Consider the following 20,475-nt stretch of genomic DNA (forward strand, 5'->3'; position numbering starts at 1 on the left):
ATGCTGGGATTGGACGTGTGTGAGTTTGGGGGTCAGGTGCTGGAGCTGCTGTGGTTAACTATGTGCTACAGAGGTGAGGCGTTGGTGTGTGTGTGTGTGTGTGTGTGTGTGTGTGTGTGTGTGTGTGTGTGTGCTCTAGTGAATTAGATTAACATCCACAATATAAGTTATTAAAGGTGCATGAATTATTATTTTGTGTGTGTTCATTTTAAAGTGTTTATAATATAGAAATGAGATAAAAATCACGGGCGTGTGCGTTATGTTTTAAGAGATGTTCTTTGTGTATGTGCTTGAACGTACATGTGTGTGTGTGTGTAAGTGTGCCTGCCATATGTCTCTATCGTGGCGGGTGTGGACATTTTTATGTCCAACATAAGCCGCCAAGACAAGCCAAAGGTGGAAGATCAATAGCTATTGATCACCTCCAACGCTATCTGTGACTATCTGTAATGTGTGTGTGTGTGTTTATCTGTGCATGTCTTCTGCCGGCTTTTGTAATTATTTTTCTGCTCACATACATGCAAAAGGTGTGTTCATAAGAAATGTTGGCAGAGGGAGCAGTTCTGTGTGTGTGTGTGCGTCTGTGTGTCTATCAGTTTTATAAGCAGTTTTGCGTTTATATTTGCAACAGTATACATTTGCAAGGCATCTCTCTCTCTCTCTCTCTATGTATGTGTGTGTGCGTGCATGCGTGTGTGTTCACTACACTGCAGTAGGGCTGAACAGTTACAGATGGTGGAACAGTCCTGGGGTTTCCCCTCACACAGGTGTGTGTGTGTGTGTGTGTGTGTTTTCTGAGATGAAGAGAATAAGGCAGAGAGGGATGCAAACAGAGGAAGTGAGTGAAGTCATCTTGAAAGAGAGAGAGAGAGAGACAATTAGGAGCAAAGAAACAGAAGACAATGAGAGATCTTTAAGGAGGTGAAATGTGATTTAAGATCTAAGGCGGCCGTGAATAATCAGTTCTATTAAGTCTCTGAATTAAAAACAGCTATTTGAATTGATGGCTCCAGTCGGACCGTAGATCTTCATGTCTGATTCACTAGTTCGTGGTTCACTCCCTTAACTTCAACTATCCTACATGTATGTTAAAACCCTCTTTTAAAGGACTGAATCCTTCATCACAAAAGTCTTTGAACCAAAAACAAAACAAAACTACTTCAAGAAATTACAAACCGACACACGTTGAATTTAAGTGAATTCTGTTGCGTCTGTGCTGTCGTTTGTGCGACTATGACACATCGAATCTCGTCTAAAACACTTGGCTGAGATTGAGTTTTGAAAAATGAGGAGGAAGGAGGAAGAGATGGGAACGTGGGAGGTGACTGAGTGGAAGATAAATGGCAAGTAGGGAGCCAAACGGTGACAAAAGGAGGTTTTTGGAGAAGGTGAGGAAGAAATGAAGACGAAGAAGAAGAAAATGGAATGAGGAGGGGAAGGAAGATAAGAGGGAATGGTTCGAGGAGGGTAGGTGATGAGAAAGGGAGGAGGAGAGGAGGAGAGGAGGAGAGGAGGAACCAGGGGTTAAGCAGGAAAGAAAGAAAGGAAAGGAAACAAAGGCGATCGAGATGGACATGTTCTGTCAGCAGGAAAAAAACCACTGAATAAAACTGTCTGTGTGGTAAAGAGAGAGTGGGAGAGAGAGTGGGTGAGAGAGAAAGAAAGAGAGAGAGAGTGGGTGGGTGAGGCCCAGTACGCTCTTCATGAGCTGTCAATCAGAATAGACGTGCGCAGGCAGCGAGCAGCAAGCGTTCAAACGGGCTAATTGAAATCCTTTTCTTTCCTCCCCCCCCCGCCCGTCTCTCTATCTGCATTTTCTCATTAATCCTCCCTCACTTTTTTTGTTTAGTTTTTTACCTCTCTCTTCCTCTCTTTCTTCCTCTCCCTTTGTCCTCCCCCGGTCCCTTCTTATTCTCTTCCTCCCTCTATCTCACATTGTCAATTAACGCAACCTCCACACCTTGATCCCTAATCCTCCTTAACACCCATCTTTTTCCCTCTCTTCTGCTCACTCTTACTGTCCACACACACACACACACGCACACACACACACACACACACACACACACACACACACACACACACACACACACACACACACAAAACTGTATCTACTCCTCACGTCATCCCTCCTCCTTTATTGTGTGTGTGCCAGCAGTGATAAATGAGGTTGTGCGGGTGAGCAGACGCATAAGAGACCAATCAAGTCAGTCAATTAGACAACCTGCTGTCTCTGCAGAGCAACTGAGGACATATTAGTGTGTGTGTGTGTGTGTGAGAGAGAGAGAGAGGTGAGAGAGAGAGAGAGAGAGAGAGAGGTCGATTAAAGGGGTGATGTACATTAATTTTTCTTTCTGTCTTTAGAGAGACAGAGCCTCTGTTTCACCAGCTTTGACTGCGACTCTTTACTTAATATATTCTCTCAGACAAAATCTGCCTCCACTGCAACGGTCGCTCCCTTAAATGGAATATGTTGTGATTTTAATCAAATTCCCACAACAATGACCGCGTGAGAACCGTAGACTGTGCGTAAGAAGTGGACGTAGTCGTCGTGACGTCACCCGATACACAGCCTGTCAATCACAATGTAGCCCCGCCTTTATTGTTTTTACTCTAAATGGACCATAATTTACTAAATGAACCTCATGCTGTATTGAAGAAGACTTGAAACTAGAGATTGAGACCATAAACTAATGTTTACAATGTTTACTGAGGGAATAAATCAAGAGTAGTAGAGTCATTTATATAGACTTCTATACAACCAGAGGAGTTGCCCCCTGGTGGTCAGGAGAGAGAATGCAGCTTTAACACATGAAGCATAGACTTCTATACAACCAGAGGAGTCGCCCCCTGGTGGTCAGTAGAGAGAATGCAGCTTTAACACATGAAGCATAGACTTCTATACAACCAGAGGAGTCGCCCCCTGGTGGTCAGTAGAGAAAATGCAGCTTTAACACATGAAGTATAGACTTCTATACAACCAGAGGAGACGCCCCCTGGTGGTCAGGAGAGAGAATGCAGCTTTAACACATGAAGCATAGACTTCTATACAACCAGAGGAGTCGCCCCCTGGTGGTCAGAAGAGAGAATGCAGCTTTAACATATGAAGTATAGACTTCTATACAACCAGAGGAGTCGCCCCCTGGTGGGCAGGAGAGAGAATGCAGCTTTAACACATGAAGCATAGACTTCTATACAACCAGAGGAGTCGCCCCCTGGTGGTCAGAAGAGAGAATGCAGCTTTAACATATGAAGTATAGACTTCTATACAACCAGAGGAGTCGCCCCCTGGTGGGCAGGAGAGAGAATGCAGCTTTAACACATGAAGCATAGACTTCTATACAACCAGAGGAGTCGCCCCCTGGTGGGCAGGAGAGAGAATGCAGCTTTAACACATGAAGCATAGACTTCTATACAACCAGAGGAGTCGCCCCCTGGTGGTCAGTGTAAAGAATGCAAGTTTAAGACACTTCGGCGTCGCCTTCACTCGCCCTGATGATAACATGAAAAACTACAGCTTCCATGAAGATTTAAAAGGGAGTCAATGCATCTGTAAAAATGAACCAACACTCGATCTACTTCACACGTGGCGGGTGTATTGCTGCGGACCCAGAGGTGTGCAGTGTCAAGTCTGGTGCACTCAAACGTTGATACCCTTTTAAGAAGCAAGGGATGGGGGAGTGAGGCGTTTCTTGTCTCATTCGCGGTCATCAAACCGTACAGCAGCTGTCAGGCCTTCGTCATACGTATGTGGGCGCGGTTTCACCTCTCGCCTCTTGCTCCCCTTTGTGCACACGCTTTTAAAAGCATCCGGTCTGCAGTAAAACCACCTGCTCCAAAAGCCGCGGTGATTATCACGAGACGTCCCTCAGCACGACGACGTTCTCGATAACAGCAGCTGGGTGTCATCTGTTTGCCATCTCGTGTGTTTCATCAACAAGTAAAAAACATGCAGGGAAAATGAGACGTGAACGATTCGTTTGGTTAACATGATGAAGTGTCAGGAGTGTCCCCCCCCGGCGTGTGTCTGCAGCCTCGTGCCGGTGACATATTGATTCCCGTCGCGTCGTAGCGGGGAAAAGGCCGCGCGCCGACACCGGCCTCGGAGACGGAGGCAAACCGGGCTCACGGCCCCGCTGTAATGCTGTTATTTAGATCAATCCTCCTTCACTGCCTCCTCCTTTTGTTGTAAAAGCCGCTTCCGGCTTTGCGGAGACCTGAAAGGGTTCTATTTTATCTTTCCGCCCCGTGTGTTTTTCTGTATATAATATGTGTGTTTGCACGTCCCGGAGGTCTCGTTATAGCATTAGAACAGAGCAGTGACAGCCGGGCCTCATCGGACTATAAAAAACTGCACCGCTTAGGGCTCAAACGCACAGGGAGTCAGAAGGAAGTGTTTTTCCTGACACGGTGAACAGTTATCTGGGTTAAGGAAAGAGGAGGCGGTAAAGAGGCTGTTGAGGAAAAATAAAAGAGGTTTACCTTTTGATGACTTAAGAGTATTTTAAATAAATGTCAAACGCAGATTGTTTGTTGATCCAGATTACATGTTTTCATCTGGTGAACACCACCAGCACTGGACACATTTGAGTCCTTAAAGGAGCAGTTTCACAATGTGGGAATTATGCTTCTTCACTTTCTGGCAGAGAATTGGACGAGAAGATCGATTCCAATCTCAAATCTGTCTGTTATATAAGGCTGCAGCCTTTGCTTAGCTTAGCTTAGCTTAGCATTAAGGCTGGAAATGGGGAAACAGCGAGTCTGGCTCTGTCTACCCGCTATAGTCGAGTTAGTCACAATCTGGATACAGAATGTGTGAAAGTCTTGTGTCAACAAGTGTGTGTGTGTGTGTGTATGTGTGTGTGTGTGTGTGTGTGTGTGTGTGTTTGTTTTAGGACTTGTGTGAGCAGTCCTTCTTCCCCCTGAAGCCACCTCTTTCCTGCCAAGACAGATTGCCGTGTTGGTTTTGCACTAAACCTGTTGGTTTAGCTTTAAATATCAGCAGACGAACACAGATACTGATAATCAGACACAAGAAGAAGAATATATTTTTAAAAGCTCACTCATTGGCTGAGAGGTGTCAGGTTCCTTGTCGATGACATTCCTCTTTTTAAACGCGCGTGTCCTTTCTCACTTTTCTTTTGTGTGATAAGATTTTTTTTTTAAATTCACGAACGAATGAAGTTCCTCGCCGTATACATGATTTTAAGCTTTTCCGAGACAACACTAGAGTGCCGCTTCACGCTTGTAGCACGTGTTCAACAGCCGGCAGGTGCGTTACGATGCAGAAGACGGTTTGGGAAGCTAATGAGGCAGTTTTTATGGCTATCGAAGAAAATCCACGGGGTTGATATCACATCACAGATGGAGGGGCTGAAATCAGGAAAACAGAAGGAAGAGGACAGACAGACTGCTGGCTTTTCACTGGTGTTAGCTTGTCTCTAACACCAGGTTTTAGCCACGGATGTTTCGGCTTAATTCAGCTGCTTTTTACATTTTTTTATTCTTTTTCTTTTTGACTAAACTGATTAAATCGTGCAAAGTAGAGAAATGTTTTCACAGATTTTAGAAAACCGTCTCTAACATGTCTTTATGGGTTCTTGTTTTTTTTAAATTATGCGCAATCCTAATAAGGTGCATGTTACAGAAAGCTATTATCACATAAGGAATCAACATTTGTAGGTTTAAAATAAAGTCCGCCTTTAGATCAGATACATTTGTACTAAATTGACCTAATTTTAAAGGTTCAATGTCTAAAAAAATGAACTAATATTGGGTAAAATGTTGACGTTATGTCAAAGGTGTCTCTGGCGGCCTCTAGAGCATCCTAGAGTCCTAGAGTCCTAGTGTCCTAGAGTAGTGTCCTTGGCAGCGGCGTGTCTTCCCCTCCCTCTCACGCGCTATTACGAATCCCACCGCTTTTCTTTTGCAAGAAAATATGTGTTACTTGTAGTAGAAATTAAATACAGAGCCTATTCCTCCGGAGCATCTTACTCACCTTCAAACAAAGGAGACATTTCTCTTCTCAGGTTTTTTTCTGTTGCTACTGCCTCGCGCCACATATTCAAACACTCTTGTATCCTCTGAGGACCAAAACCCTGACTTTTTAAATAAATAGATGTTAATTGACGGTTAGTGTGACAGGTCAGCAGCCTGGAGATCAAAGAGGAGCCATCAGATGTCAGAGAGGGGAGTAGAGCAGCGGCTCGGGGACCCATTTTACGCTCCTCTTGTGGGGATGGGCTGCACAGTTTGATATGTAAATACAGCCGGGTGAATCATTTATGAAGTCATCCGCCACCCAGATCTGACAAAGAGTTTAACACGTGTGTGTTTGGGTAGATTATTGTGTTAATATTTTAAACCGCGGGAGTTTTTTACCTCAACAATTCCTCATGTTTTCAGCTGCTTAAAATGAACAGCATCCAACACAGAAAGCACCACAGGAGGTCTTAAAACAACAGTTGTCTTTATTAATAATAATAATACTAAAGATATGCAGATTCAAAACATTAAGCTAATTAATGCTATTTCATGTATACATATTTCATATCAGAATCAAGGGTTTTAAAGTGCATTGCTCTGCTGAACACCTACATTGTCACCGTGATGGAAAGGAAACGCCTGTGTGGGGATAATTAATCTGCCCGATATAATTAAAGTATGAGGTGGTGGAATCTGTCTGTATAATCCTTGTAAATTAAGGATACTAATGTGTAAACCACCAATGTCTCATTAGCTGTAGCGCTGCATGCGAACAGTTTACCTCACGCTGTGCTCAGTGGAAACTTTACTTTCATGTAAAAATAACAAAGAAACTGATTGAGAGTTTTTGTCCATTAGAAACGAAAATGATGCCGTTAAATATTAATTGTTGTAAATGCACTTGCGGGGTTGTATTAAAAGTGATTCACCATGGAAAGTAGGAATTAATTGCTCCACTTTGTACATTCGGACGTATAAAAAACAGATCCACAGCAAAAAGGTGATGTCACCGCGAGGGGAGTTGAAAGGGTTGCCATGGTGACGGACTGAAGGCAGCCGGGTTTGGCCCTGACTGGGTGGGGTACTGCTACGAACACAGGAGTGTGTGTGTGTGTGTGTGTGTGTGTGTGTGTGTGTGTGTGTGAGAGTGTGACACATTATTTGGACATTATGTTGCTGTTCAACACGTTTGATTTCCACTAATGTTTACATAATCAAACAGGGTTTGACTGCATCCATATGCTGTTTGGTGTGTTCATTTGTGTGTGTGTGTGTGTGTGCAGTTGTCTACTCTCTGTGTCATCCAATTACCTCCACACACAGCTCTGAGCTGATGTACACTGAGCCGTCTCATTATGAACAGTAAAAACAGAACCAGAGGCTATTACACGACGCAGTTACCGCACGGTAAATACGGCACGCAGTTTGTGTCTGAGCGCCCTGTTCTCCAGATAATTGGAGTCTAGAGGTTACATTGTGCATTTGTGTGGGAGACCATGCACCGTGTGTGTGTCTGTGTGTCTGTGTGTATGTGTGTCGATGAGAGAAGAACATTTAATAGGTAATTCATCTCAGCCCTCGACTCTTTGGACCACAGAGTTTTCAACACACCAAGTCACAAAGAAACTTGAAAAGTCTTGAGTTCGTTCGTCGTCCAGAAGATTTTATCGTGGTCAAAAGTGGCGTTATTGCCAACGCTGAGCTTGCATTGTGGTCATGACTGGCCGCAGGAGGCACGTTTTAGTGTGGACTAAAGGGTTTTCAATCCATGCCGTTGGTGCATCTTGGTAAATAAGGGCCTCGAGTGTTCAAATGTTCACCGGTCAGTTCAAAATAAATGTTTGTTTTGTCCACCGGCTTACATGAACCGCTGTGTTCTCCGGTGACTGCTGTGATCTGCGGTTGTGTTAAACCCCGTCGTCGTGCAACTATTCCCCGTCTTGCAAGTATTTACTCACGGGAGGTGTGGATGAGGTGGAGATGCACAAAAATGAAATTTCAGCTCGCAATACACATTATCAAATGTCTTTAAAATTCTATATTAAATCAAAAAATCCCTGATGAAATCCAACCCCGGATGCCTGCAGCTGGCCCCGGAGTAAGATGCATCTTCTCCTGGACCGTAAAGCAATCTCGCCTGTCGGTTGAGTTTTTTTTAGACACTGAAATATAACAGATATATTGACCCAGGTGAGCTCTGCTGCAAATGTTATTTAATTGTTTTTTTCTTCTTCGCACTTTCCAGGGGATAGTCAGGTAGAAGTCAGCTGTTATTATTTTATTTTTATTTTTAGTGATATTGGTAAAGGCACTCATCATCCTCTCTTATATTATATTGTATTAAACATAAATTAATTAACATTAATGAATAAATAAACAATGAAATAAATAATTAGCTGAAAGTGATACTGGAAATAAATAATAATTGTCAGGTGGATAAATGGCTAAAATGGTTGAAATAGTCAGCTAAAGGAGAAACTTGGATAAATGCTTTAATTATATATATTTAAATAACACCTAAGATGGTTGTTAGCTTAGCTTAATTGATGGATAAATGGTTGAAACATCCAGTTTGTGTTAATAAGAATGCAGACTTGACAATTATTGTGAGTTCTGGTTTATGTTTTGTAGTCAATGATCGATCACGTTCGAGCGGGCTTTGGTTGAATGCAGTGAAACATTGAGCTTTTTATTGTTTTTTAAAACGTGCTTGTTAACCGGCTTCTTGTGCGACAACACGGTGGTACGTGTCGTCTCTCAACTCCAACTCTCGCATCTCAAGTTGCTAATCGGACCGTAATCAATGAAGAGAAGAAGCTCGCTATAGCTCCTCGCCTCCGGAGGCTTATCCAACAACAGCAGCCGACGGGGTTCAGAGATTGCAATCACTGTAACGATATACACACTTTTATATTATATTGTGTATATTATAAGTGTTAATCCAGTTTAAAGTCAATTCAAATGAACACCTTTGGGAAATGACAGGCGAGGTATTTGGGGGGAGTGTGTGGATACGTCTTTACTGGTTCTTCTCTCTTCTTTCTAAAAGGTCTGCTGGCCGACAAGAAGGATCTTCGTATTGAGGAGGAAGAGGACGACAGAAACCTAAACTACATCGCGCCGGTCCAGAAGAGTTTGGAGGAGATTCGGCAACTGGACAAAAATGACGAGAGTCTGGTCAAGTACAAGCAAACCCTGCTGGGGAGGGAAACAAGGCCAGCAGGTGTGTGTGTGTGTGTGTGTGTGCATGTGTGTGTGTGTGTGTGTGTGTGTGCGTGTCTATTGTTTACCCGAGGTGATGGAAGAGCTGGTGAATCACCATGGTACCCGACGGTACTGCAGCTTTAATAATACCATTCACTCTATCTCACGACTTGGTGCAGAGTTCCTCGCAGTCATCAACTTCTGATCAAACACACACACACACACACACACACACACACACACACACACACTGGAATAGAGCTGCCTGCCTCAGCATCTCTAATCCAGCAGCCGGGCCATGGCAGCTGCTATCAGTAGAATAGCTCTGACTCCCCCACTGCTGTAACTTAACACCACCTCATCTTCATCTTGGTGATATGAAATACAGTGAGAAAGGCTGTAAAGAGAGGAAGGGGGAAGTGGGCAGGGGCGGAGAGGACTTCATTGTCAAAAGCTTTTAATCTGTCCGGATGGCCTACAATACTGGGATTGGACGATTACTTTCTTCTCCAATAACTGAAATGTTTATGGACTGAGATATTTTAATATGTTTAATTTCAGAATTAGCACAATGGACGTTCGATATTTTTCCGGCCTTTGGACCAGACTAAAAATAAGTCGTATCGCCAGGCAATTGACATTTGGGGAGTCGAGTGAAATGTCAGTTTGCCAGATGCTTTGATTTCTGACCAATTAAGGAGAGAGATCCTAATGACATTCAGCCTCAGCTGCTGCAGCATAAATATGTCTTCATAATGGGAAGACGTTTTTATTTCATGTTTAACAAATACCCTAATCCTCCAGATTTGCTTCCCACTGCTTTTCCCCTCCGTGTCCCAAAATAATGAGACGCTTCATTCGTCCGTGGAGCATTTTTCTACTAAACAAAAAAAGAAAAAGTGCATCCTTCGGTTCCTGTCAGCTGTTTTATTTGCCAGGATGAATCTACGCTAAATGGACACTCACCCTTAAAGAAGCATTGTGTGTAATAGTGACGGTCCACCTTCTACCTCCTCTTCCCATCCGTCTGTCTCTGTCTGCGATGCGTCCTCGCCTCTATGTGTGTCTTCAGTCAGACGAAGACTTTAAATTGACAAATGTCATATATTATCATCTGAAAAGCTTAAAAGAATAAGAATAAGGTCCATATAACATTTGTGTATAACTTACTTCTTAATGCAAAGCTAAGATAATTGTCTCCTGACTCTCTTCTCATCAAATATTGCAGTAAAGCAAATTAAAAAAAGCTTATTTTCCAGAGTGTCTAACTAAAGATATACAAACAAGCAAATAAATATATGAATATATGTATGTTTTTCCTCTCCAGACCCCGCTGTGGCGAATGTCCAGGTGACCAGACTGACCCTGCTGTGTGACGAGGCTCCTGAACCAATCAGCATGGACCTGACAGGTAGGCGACGCTCCCCCTTTCATCGCCCTTCCCCTTTGTTCCTCTCTATCCAGCGTTTCTCTTCCTCCTTAACCCTGGCTAGTTGTGACACACGCCACTGACATGCCCCCGGAGCAAGGCATCTCACCCCTCGCTCTGCCTTTTATGTGCAGAAAGACTGCAGTGGGCGTGTCTTTGCTCCAGAGAGAGGAGACAGACAAATGTTTGCTTAGTGGGCTGTAATGACATCTTCCCCCGGGTGCAGGCGAAAGCCACAGTCAGAGAAGGACAGTGAGGTGTGTCTAAGTTCACTTCGGTGTGCGTGCGTGCGTGCGTGCGTGCGTGCGTGCGTGCGTGCGTGCGTGCGTGCGTGTGTGGTCTGCGGTGCATGGTAATCAGGTGGCTGCATAGAGATTATGTCAATCCCTACAGGGGATAACGTTGAGGAAAGGATCGATTTGTGAGTGTGTGTTTTCACCTGTCATTGACTTGTGTGTTAGGGCGTGTCAACAGGAGCTGTGGCTGTGCGTGTGTGTCCGTTTGTGTGTGCGTGTGTGTGTGTGTGTGTGCTTTGCTCTTGTTTTTCCTTGTCTGATGCCTCCCTATAACACACACACAGTAACACACACACATGCACATTCACACGCGCACACACATTGAAAGGTCACCTGGTTGCTAGGCAATACCGCCTCTGAACACAGAGGGTCCAGCAGCCTTTAGTGTGCATGCTTCTCTGTGTAATGGAAGATCTGCTGATCTGCACTAAATGGAAAGAGACACGCATAATGCTTTCAGATCTGATCGACATCGCGGATGATGGAGGAAGTGAAAGGTGGATGGAAAATCAATTGAGTAATCTCGACTCGGACAATATAATTTCATGGAAAGACTGCATTGCGTACAGGTGGGGAGTTTAAAGAGGCAGCTTGTGGAATAGACACAAGGAGAACTAATCAGAAGAACTGTTGTAGGGAGAGATCCTGGTGATGTCATCAGCAGCACAAACAAATACTTGTGGTGGAATGGACGAATGATGGTCCTGTTGCATTATGGGGGATGTGTTTGAGATTGACCTCTATTAGGGATTTAAAGACAGGACCGGTGTTCGCCTTATTGAGTTATTTTAAAGTTACGTGTTTTTTGTTTCTCATGTTACATTTCAGCCCAACCACAATGTTGTTGTTGTTGTTGTTGTTGTTGTTGTTGTTGTTTGGTCCCGACCACGCTTCAGTTCGCGAGGAGTTGTGTGTGTGTGTGACACAGTTCATTTGTGTCTCGATTCATCAATTTTACAGATGATTTCTTAAAGCATAATAAACGACTTCTCCTTGTCCCAACACGCAGACAAAGAAACGTCAGTCCGATGTCGGAGGCTCTTTCCGAAACACTTGATTGCACCTGCGTCTTTAAAAGAAACTGCGCTGCTGTTTGGTCTTGTGCAACTCATTCCTTCTCATATCTTCATATCTGGATGAGTGTGTGTGTGTGTGTGTGTTTGTGTTCTGCAGAAGAAAGAAAAGGCCGCATGCCGCCGTGTGAGAGAAAAGCATCTTTCATCATTAATCTACGGAGTGAGCGGCCGGGTGATCATCGGTCCTGCTCGGTGTATCGCGTTGCAGTTAGATAGTCGAGCCGGCACCAGGCTGCATGTGAAAATGGACTTTCCATCGGAGGCTGAATGCATTAGAGACCTCATTATACACTGCAGGCTGAGTCCAATGCAGCACGATGACGAGCATTTACTACTCTGCATGTGTGTGTGTGTGTGTGTGTGTGTGTGTATGTGTGAGGGTGTGTGTGTGTGTGTACATTGCACCACAGTAAAGGTGATTGCTCCACACTTTTTGAAAGTGTGGAGCAGAGAAACGAGATGCCGGTTGTCCCATCGGAGACCTTTAACCGCTGCCACGTTGTTCGGGTTCCCTCGTGCACATCCGAGCTCTCACTGTGTATCATTCATCATTTGTGTCCACTGAAGCGTTTTACTTCATTATGTTACAGTATTCATGACCTCAAATAAACTAATTGCGTGGATTTTGTTTATACAATAAGAAATAGTCCCAAATTCTTATATATAATATTTTGCACTGAGGTTTATCTAGTGAATATATAGAGCTCTCATGTGAATCATTTTAGATTATTGTTTTTAAACTGTTAGCCTGACTGATCTTCTTGACCGACTTTCCTTCCGATCCGTTCTCTCTCTCAAGGAATCACAGTTTCAGTCGTTGCTCGTGTTTAGATCAATGGCCTTCTGAACACTGATGCATTTAAACATGAAAATCATTTTTATTAATTTTTTTTCGGGCAGCATAAAAGCAACTTGTAATGCGTTTCTCTGCAATTCGGTGGAAAAAGCAATATGACTGCCAGAGATGAGGATTTATTGGCCAATGGGGCCCCCATGCAATAACATGGACACAATGCTGTGGCCTAGTTTGGCTTGAATACACATTATATATATATATATATATATATATATATATATATATATATATATATATATATATATATATATATATATATATATATATGTATATATATATATATATATATATGTATATATATATATATATATATGTATATATATATGCTGCCCGCACTAAGCGACTTTCTTCAATTTTTATGTATTTTAAAATAGACCTTTTACTGGTGTCATGACTCTTTTTGTCAATATGAGCCTGTTAGCATGCTGACATTAGCATTTAGCTCAGAGCAAGGCGGAGCTAGTATTACTTTAACTACTTCATACACTGTCGGGTAGTTTAATATATAAGAACACAACACATTTTATATGTGAATCATGTAACAAAAACAAATGAAACAATGAAAATAATTTTTTTAAATTGTTATTGTTAAAATAGATCACAAAGTAAACTAGCAGGGTCAGTTGATTTATTCCCTAATATTTTACTAATCTTTCGGTGTGTGAGGCTCAGCTGTGTGTGTGTGTGTGGTGTGGGTGTGGGTGTGGGTGTGGGTGAGGATAACAGGTTGTCTACCTGTGGCTGAGTCCAATGCAGCACGATGCTCCACACTGACCTATTTTCTCAGTCAGACGCTCCCGGGGGAGGCCAGCATCTTCTCTCTTTTCTCGGTCCCCTGAGACGAGAGGAAGGAGAAGAGGAGAAGAGGAGGGAGGGAGGGAGGAGGAGGTAGGAGGAGGAGGAGGAGGGAGGAGGAGGGAGAGGAGATTTACATTCTACAGTTCATAAGCGGGAGAGAGACTGAATTGAATGAGACCGAGACACAGCTAGAGCAGTGATGAATCTCTGCCGGCCTGTGAGGAACACCTTCATGACGACATACATTTATGATTGTATTTAATGGGGAGCATTGCTATGAATCTCCCAAACCACAAGGGGGGACATGTAGATTCTCAATTTAAGTGAAAACGCAACTGTCAACATCAGCAGAGTTGGCAGATTTTCATCAGAAAGAGCATTATGTCGATTCTTCGAGGCCTTTTCTTTAAAGTGCACATATATATATATATATATATATATATATATATATATATATATATATATATATATATATATATATATATATACTGTATATATATATATTTCATATGGGCGCCGCCGGTGGGAATCAAACCTGTGCGCCCGTACAGAGCACTTGTCCAACCTTGTTTTCTTTGCTCGGCTGCCTCTCTGTTTTTATTCAGCCCGTTCCCTATCTCTCCTCCATCTCCTCTCCTCCTTCCTTCCCTTGTTTATCTCCGTCCATTAGGAGGCACTCAGGACTGATGGTCGGGTTTTGAAATTGAGATATAAAGTGATTAGGCAGTGGATGCATTTCTGTGTGCTTTTTCCATTGGTACGATGAACCCGATCAACTGCAAGACAACGAGTATTTTATTGAACAAAGAAGCCGTTCTGTTTCCACCAGTAACGTTATAAAAGCAACTTTATGGCTTGAATTCCTCTTTTTTAGCTCACACAATGAGAGTACATTGCCCCAAATCTGCTGAATTAAGTGTATTTTTTTCATGATTTTAATTTATATTATTGTAAGCAACTAAGACTTACAAAAAAAAGTGAACTTATTTGAATCAACAATGCAACTTTTTGTTCCTTGTTGGTTTTCAAAATCCCTTTTTGGCTCGTTTTGTTTCTTTTGACCATCCAAGTTCCTTTTTGTGATTGTAAATATTTTTTTAATTTTAATTAAATCTCGACGGCCACGTCTTTTAGTATGGAAATTCAAGCAATAAAGTTTGGAAAAACAGGGAAAATAAATGTTAGTTAAATAAAAATACATATTTTGGGCTAAAGATCTGCAATTTGTCCAGATATTTTTGTTCTGATACAATTCCGCTTTGTATTTGTGTAAATCAGCAGCATTGTGGTCATGTCGTGAGTCATTTGGAGAGGTGATATCACACAGAGTGAGTCATGCTGACCATGAGGGATGTTTTGTGGTTGCTGTCTGTGCAGAAGACCTGAGCGCTCTGAAGGAGAAGACCCTCTCCCTAAAGGAAGGAGTCACGTACAGACTGAAGATACACTTCAAGGTAAGATGGATGGATGCAGCAGCAGAGGTACGTTAGGGATGGAAAGGTTTACGCTCAATCAGCGGGTCACAACATGTTTTTCCTTGAAGCCCCTCCCCTTCCCCCTATTTTCTGATGACATCACCCTAAAAAATTACAAATCTGCAGACAAAATCCTCGATTTAAATCAGCGTTTTAAACGAGTTGGTCTGTTTTTATTAAAACGTCTTTAATTATTATAACTTCTTCTATTATAACAGAAATATCTTGTCGGATTTTGACTTTTGGACTTTAGGTTATCGAAAACATTTGGATCGCACGAGTCGAAAGCAATTATATCAGCAGCCACCACTGTGATCTAATTCTACTAAATAGTATTCATGTATTTATTTGGATGGTGTGTTTGGGTGGAACCAACCAACAGAGGATCAGGTGATCACTGTGATTGATTAAGGGGCGAGTAGCCAACATGTCAAGCAAGGCCATTATCATATTTAATGATCATACTAGAGAGGAAACTTAAAACGTACTTTCTCAAGTCTGCGATTACAATTTAGATTTCTTTAAATGAGAAAAGTCACTCTTAAGTTTCTTTAATAGTATTGTGAGCCAGACTACAGATGACGATATCAGTGGGATTATATTATATTGTATTTGTGTTTGGTTTTTACTCAAATATCTAATATTATATTGATTTCCATTGAAATTTGGTATTAATTTTCCTCTAGCGCCACCACCAGGTCCCCATTTGTACTTTTCAGTTGATATGTCTCAAACTTCCGTATGGATTGCTGTGATACACACATTCGTGTTCCCTTAAGGATTAAAGAATAACTTCACACGTATATATGTTTTTAATCTGTAAATGATATTCCTGTCATGTATCATTTGTAAAAATCTGCATTTCGACAGCTAACAGCTGTGAGGACACCTGCTGGACAGATGGCCTCACTGCTGCCTTCTAATGCAGCTCGACTGAGGGTGTCAATAGTTTAGTAGAAAATCCTTTTTCTGTGTAGTTGTAATATTAGAATATTGAACTCTATGTTATTGGTTATTATTTTCATGGTGTGCATTGCAGGTTTTTAATCTACAAACACATTATTAATGATACAGGTTATTTATACAGCACTTATCCAAACAAGCAACAATTACAAAATGTTTTTAATAGAAATAAGGCTGTTGAGTAGCATTATGGGAAATGTAATAATGTAATATCCATGTTTTTGGTTCCCAGGTTTATAATAACGGGTTCCAGAAAAGTCCTTGAAAATGTTTGGAGATCTGATGAAACCCTGCGTGGGCGTGCGTGTGTGTGTGTGTGTGTGTGTGTGTGTGTGTGTGTGTGTGTGTGCAGGTGAACAGAGAAATCGTTGCTGGCTTGCGGTACCATCACGTGACCTCCAGAAAAGGAATGACAGGTACCTTGTTAAGAATATATTCAGGACTATACTCATCTAGTTGTTTTTTTTATGCTGATAATAAAGTGACAAAAGAAATTTGTTGTGACTAAATATGGTATATGTATTGGTTTTTTTTTAAATACTATTTTATTTGTGGAAAAACTATTAGCGATTGCCTTGTGCAAGCAATGAAATACATTTATTATAAATACACAGGGATGAAATAATAGGCTCATTGCATTAAATAGAAAGAAATAAAACTGGAAAAGGAAAAACATTATTCTGCTGATGTGCTTCAGTGCGGATAACGAGGGAGCACGGAGAGCAAATGCAAACAAAATCAATGCCGGCTCGATTAGCAATGCAACAACAAAAAAACATGCAACGACGCTATTCTCAATTATAAATATCGGTACATATTGTATTGTGTTTTCCCACCTTTTGTTTTGGACTACCCCCCAAAGCTCTCTTAAATGTAAGATCATTTTTTAAGTAAATGTTTGATAAACAGTTTGCAGTGTGAGGAGGATTCTTAGAGCTCAGGTGAGCTCACTTCTCTCTGTAATAGTTTGTAGTTTTTTCCAGCCCTAAATGACTCAGATGACATCACTTGAGGCACTTTATTAGACTCCACCCAGCTCCCTATAGTGGAGCCGCAAACGGCTTCATCCAACTGTTTTTTTTCCGTCCTCCCCAAAGTGTCCATCTTGTATCTTCCTGCAGTGGACAAGGTGTCGCACATGGTGGGAAGCTACTGCCCGAGGGAAGAGGAGCACGAGTTCCTCTGCCCGGTGGACGAGGTCCCCAGAGGCGTGATGTCACGCGGCCACTACAAGGTCATGTCCCACTTCACCGACGACGACAAGAACGCCCACTTGGACTGGGAGTGGAACTTCGACCTCAACAAGGACTGGAGTGAATAGAGGGAGAGAGAGATGATGATGATGATGCTGCAGCTTCCTGTCTTTCACTCCTGTTCTCCCCCTTCCCTTTTGACCTTCCCCGTTTCACCCTTTTCACCCTCCTCCCCCTCCTTACATTGACCTTTCCTTCCTTGTCTGTTCGGTGACTTTTGGAGAAAAGAATCCTCTCTCTCTCACTCTCTCTCTCTCTCTCTCTCTCTCTCTCTCTCTCTCTCTCTCTCTCTCTCTCTCTCTCTCTCTCTCTCTCTCTCTCTCTTCTTCCAGATTATTTTACATCTGTATCACATCCATTCAAAGTTCACACGAGGAAGCTTTAGGGATGATGATCTCCTTTTCCTTTCTCCCACCCTGCCTTCATAGATTAGATTAAATGTACTTTATTCATCCCCAGGGGGAAATTTCTTCAAGCAGCAGTAGGGGAGTGGGGGGGGCGGGGCATAAACAGGCATTTAAAGGAAGTCACAAATACAATATACATTACGTAGGCAATGATGATGTGTGACATGGAGCTCATTGAGGCCTTTAAACCTTAAGACGTAAGATGGTTTTCAACGCACTGCAGCGAGTGTGCCGTGTTCATGGAGTCCCTTCCGATTGGCTCCACGTCGCCCCCTGGAGGACGGTTGTTTGTTCAGCTACCGCTGTGTAAGATCGCACGCTGAGGGCCGCGTTATTGTGGTGGTCATTTACGTTCACGTGCTTACGCGGATCACATTTGTGCCCTCGTTTGCACCCGATTGCCACAATTGGCCAGAATTCTCGTAGACATATTTCTCTTATTTTCAGATTCAGTTTAACTTCTTGGATCCCGGGGACTTCATGTCCATCGTGGAAAAACATACACTACACACTTAAAAACAGGAACCCCTAAGAGCTAATTCAGCACATTCAATGGTGTGCCAAAATGTACACAAATGCATACAACATAGGCAAAGAAATTGATCAATGGCAATATTATAATTCCAATTTACGTCCCCCAAGGCTTTACATTTATTTGTAGTACTGTGGTTTTAAAACGTAGAGCAAGACTATCCCCAAAATAGATGTAGAATTAAAAAAAGACTTTCTCAACCGTAGGTGTCGGTTAACTCGTTGTATTTTCTTCATGTATTTCTTCGGGTAAAGTATATATTTCATCCCATGTCTTAGGGTATAGATTGATCGATCTGTCGCATCCCCACAAATATCGTTTTTTCATTGCAAAAAAAACAACCGAGTGATAGTTCACATCCTCAGTTCTACAGGAGGTAAAGGAACGGTAGTTTTTTTTAAATCATATAAAGAGATTATGCTCTAATTATCCAAACGTTAATAAACCGGGATGCATCTTATTTTAACATTGCTGTGTGCTTTGAAAGCAGCAGCCTTCTCGAGTCTTTGTGGAGCGTTTTGAAAGACCAATTAAAGACTGAAACTGTGCATATTGTAGAAAGATGCATGCATGTCCATTAATAATTTGATTCATTAAAAATGAACAAAGTGTGCCCTTTTCTAAACTTCTCTCATATACCAAGGACACACGATGAGAATACAATTCCGCTCTGACTATTAATTAAACATTTTGAGACGGTAGCTGAAAGAATACTGAGAAGTAAATCATTATAGTGTTAAGTCTTTGGATATGATATTGTCATTGTCGCTGAACATATTGAACATTGAACTTGAAATCGTTGTGATCTAAGACTGACTGTAAATGTTGGCTTGTTGGGTGTTGCATGGTTTAGCAAGATGCTCTTCCTTTTTTTACGACTTTATTGTAAAATTGAATGTGATTAAAAAAATACAAAAAAGATACTGACGCAATATCCAGAAGTCAATGGTTGCCATGGACTTGCAGACACAGTATTTGCAGGGTTATTTTTAAAGGCACAGACAGCTGGAAACATTTGTCTGTGTTCAATGCCCGGACTGTAACGATAAAGTGCTGCATCGTCAAATATTGGTGTCAAATCTAGTATCCTGTATCTTTTAATAAAGGCAATTCAAACAACCAGTGAGAGGTGTCTTTTGAGATATTCCTCCTGCATGCACACAAAGCCTCAGCAGTGGATCCCGCCTCTCTCTGAAGCTAATAAGCCAGCGAGCAAAATCTCTCCTCTTGGCAGGAAGAAAAAGAAAGAACCAGAGACATGAACCCTCGTTAAATGGCAACTTGTTGTTTTTACACTTTGATATAACTAGGCTAGCTGTTTCCATCTGTTTCCAGTCTTTATGCTAAGCTAACCAACCCTCAGTAGCTTTATATTGACCATAAAGACATGAGAGGGGGATCAAACTCCTCAACAAATTATCAGCAAGAAATCATCATATCACATGAATCAGTTGGTCTCAAATATGACCACATGATACTATTTAAACGCACATTATGTAGTATTTCTTCCACAAGGAGCTTCTCAATTAATTTTTTTTTTTTTTTAAACAGGACTTTCAAGACGTTGTGAAGCAGTTTGGGGTCATGGGAGTTGTTGTCTTCATCAAAACAACCAATTAGTTTCTTCTCACCTGGATCCCCGGCTGTCAGAGCCATAGACGTTGTGAAGGCGACACGACTCCATCGACAGCTGGCCAGACGAATCGCAACGATACCTTTAATACATTTAACCCCCAAAAATGATATATATAATGTATAGCAGAAGTCTAGTTAGACATTTTAATGTGTTTTATACCTTTAACTAGGTCAAGTAAAATGTTACACATGTAAATGTCCTTGATGACCATTTAAATACTTCATGCCATTTTATTTTAATCTGGCAATCAAGAAATGTACACAATATGTTTTATTTATCCTGTAAAATGCCAAGAAAACAACACTTTGAACTAAAGACGTAATAATGCTGTCACGCTATTTTCTGGTTGTCTGGAACACGTCTGTGGCCCTTCAAACAACACAAATCATCAAAAGATCTGAGTTACACAACACACAACGTCTCACTCTGTTTTTAATAACCGCGAGTCTCAGTCAACATATCAAAAGACAAGAATCAAATCAAGTCCTCTTTTAAAAAGAGATAAAGAAAGATGACATTAGTCAAACTCATTGAACTTCAAACCATTTAGCAAATGTTTTTCCAC

The 20,475-nt window shown here is 41.8% G+C and overlaps 1 protein-coding gene across 1 annotated transcript; it reads left to right on the top strand.

Moving 5' to 3' along the window:
• Positions 1 to 17,619, top strand: arhgdig (Rho GDP dissociation inhibitor (GDI) gamma). Its single transcript, XM_034539326.1, has 6 exons — positions 1 to 73; positions 9,035 to 9,208; positions 10,517 to 10,600; positions 15,022 to 15,098; positions 16,435 to 16,498; positions 17,204 to 17,619. The coding sequence occupies exons 1-6, from the start codon at positions 1 to 3 to the stop codon at positions 17,401 to 17,403; spliced, it is 672 nt and encodes a 223-aa protein (XP_034395217.1). The 3' UTR covers positions 17,404 to 17,619.
• Positions 17,620 to 20,475: the final 2,856 nt, after the last annotated feature.

The sequence above is a fragment of the Cyclopterus lumpus genome, chromosome 8, assembly GCF_009769545.1.
Source record: "Cyclopterus lumpus isolate fCycLum1 chromosome 8, fCycLum1.pri, whole genome shotgun sequence".
In the NCBI taxonomy this organism is placed as follows: domain Eukaryota; kingdom Metazoa; phylum Chordata; class Actinopteri; order Perciformes; family Cyclopteridae; genus Cyclopterus; species Cyclopterus lumpus.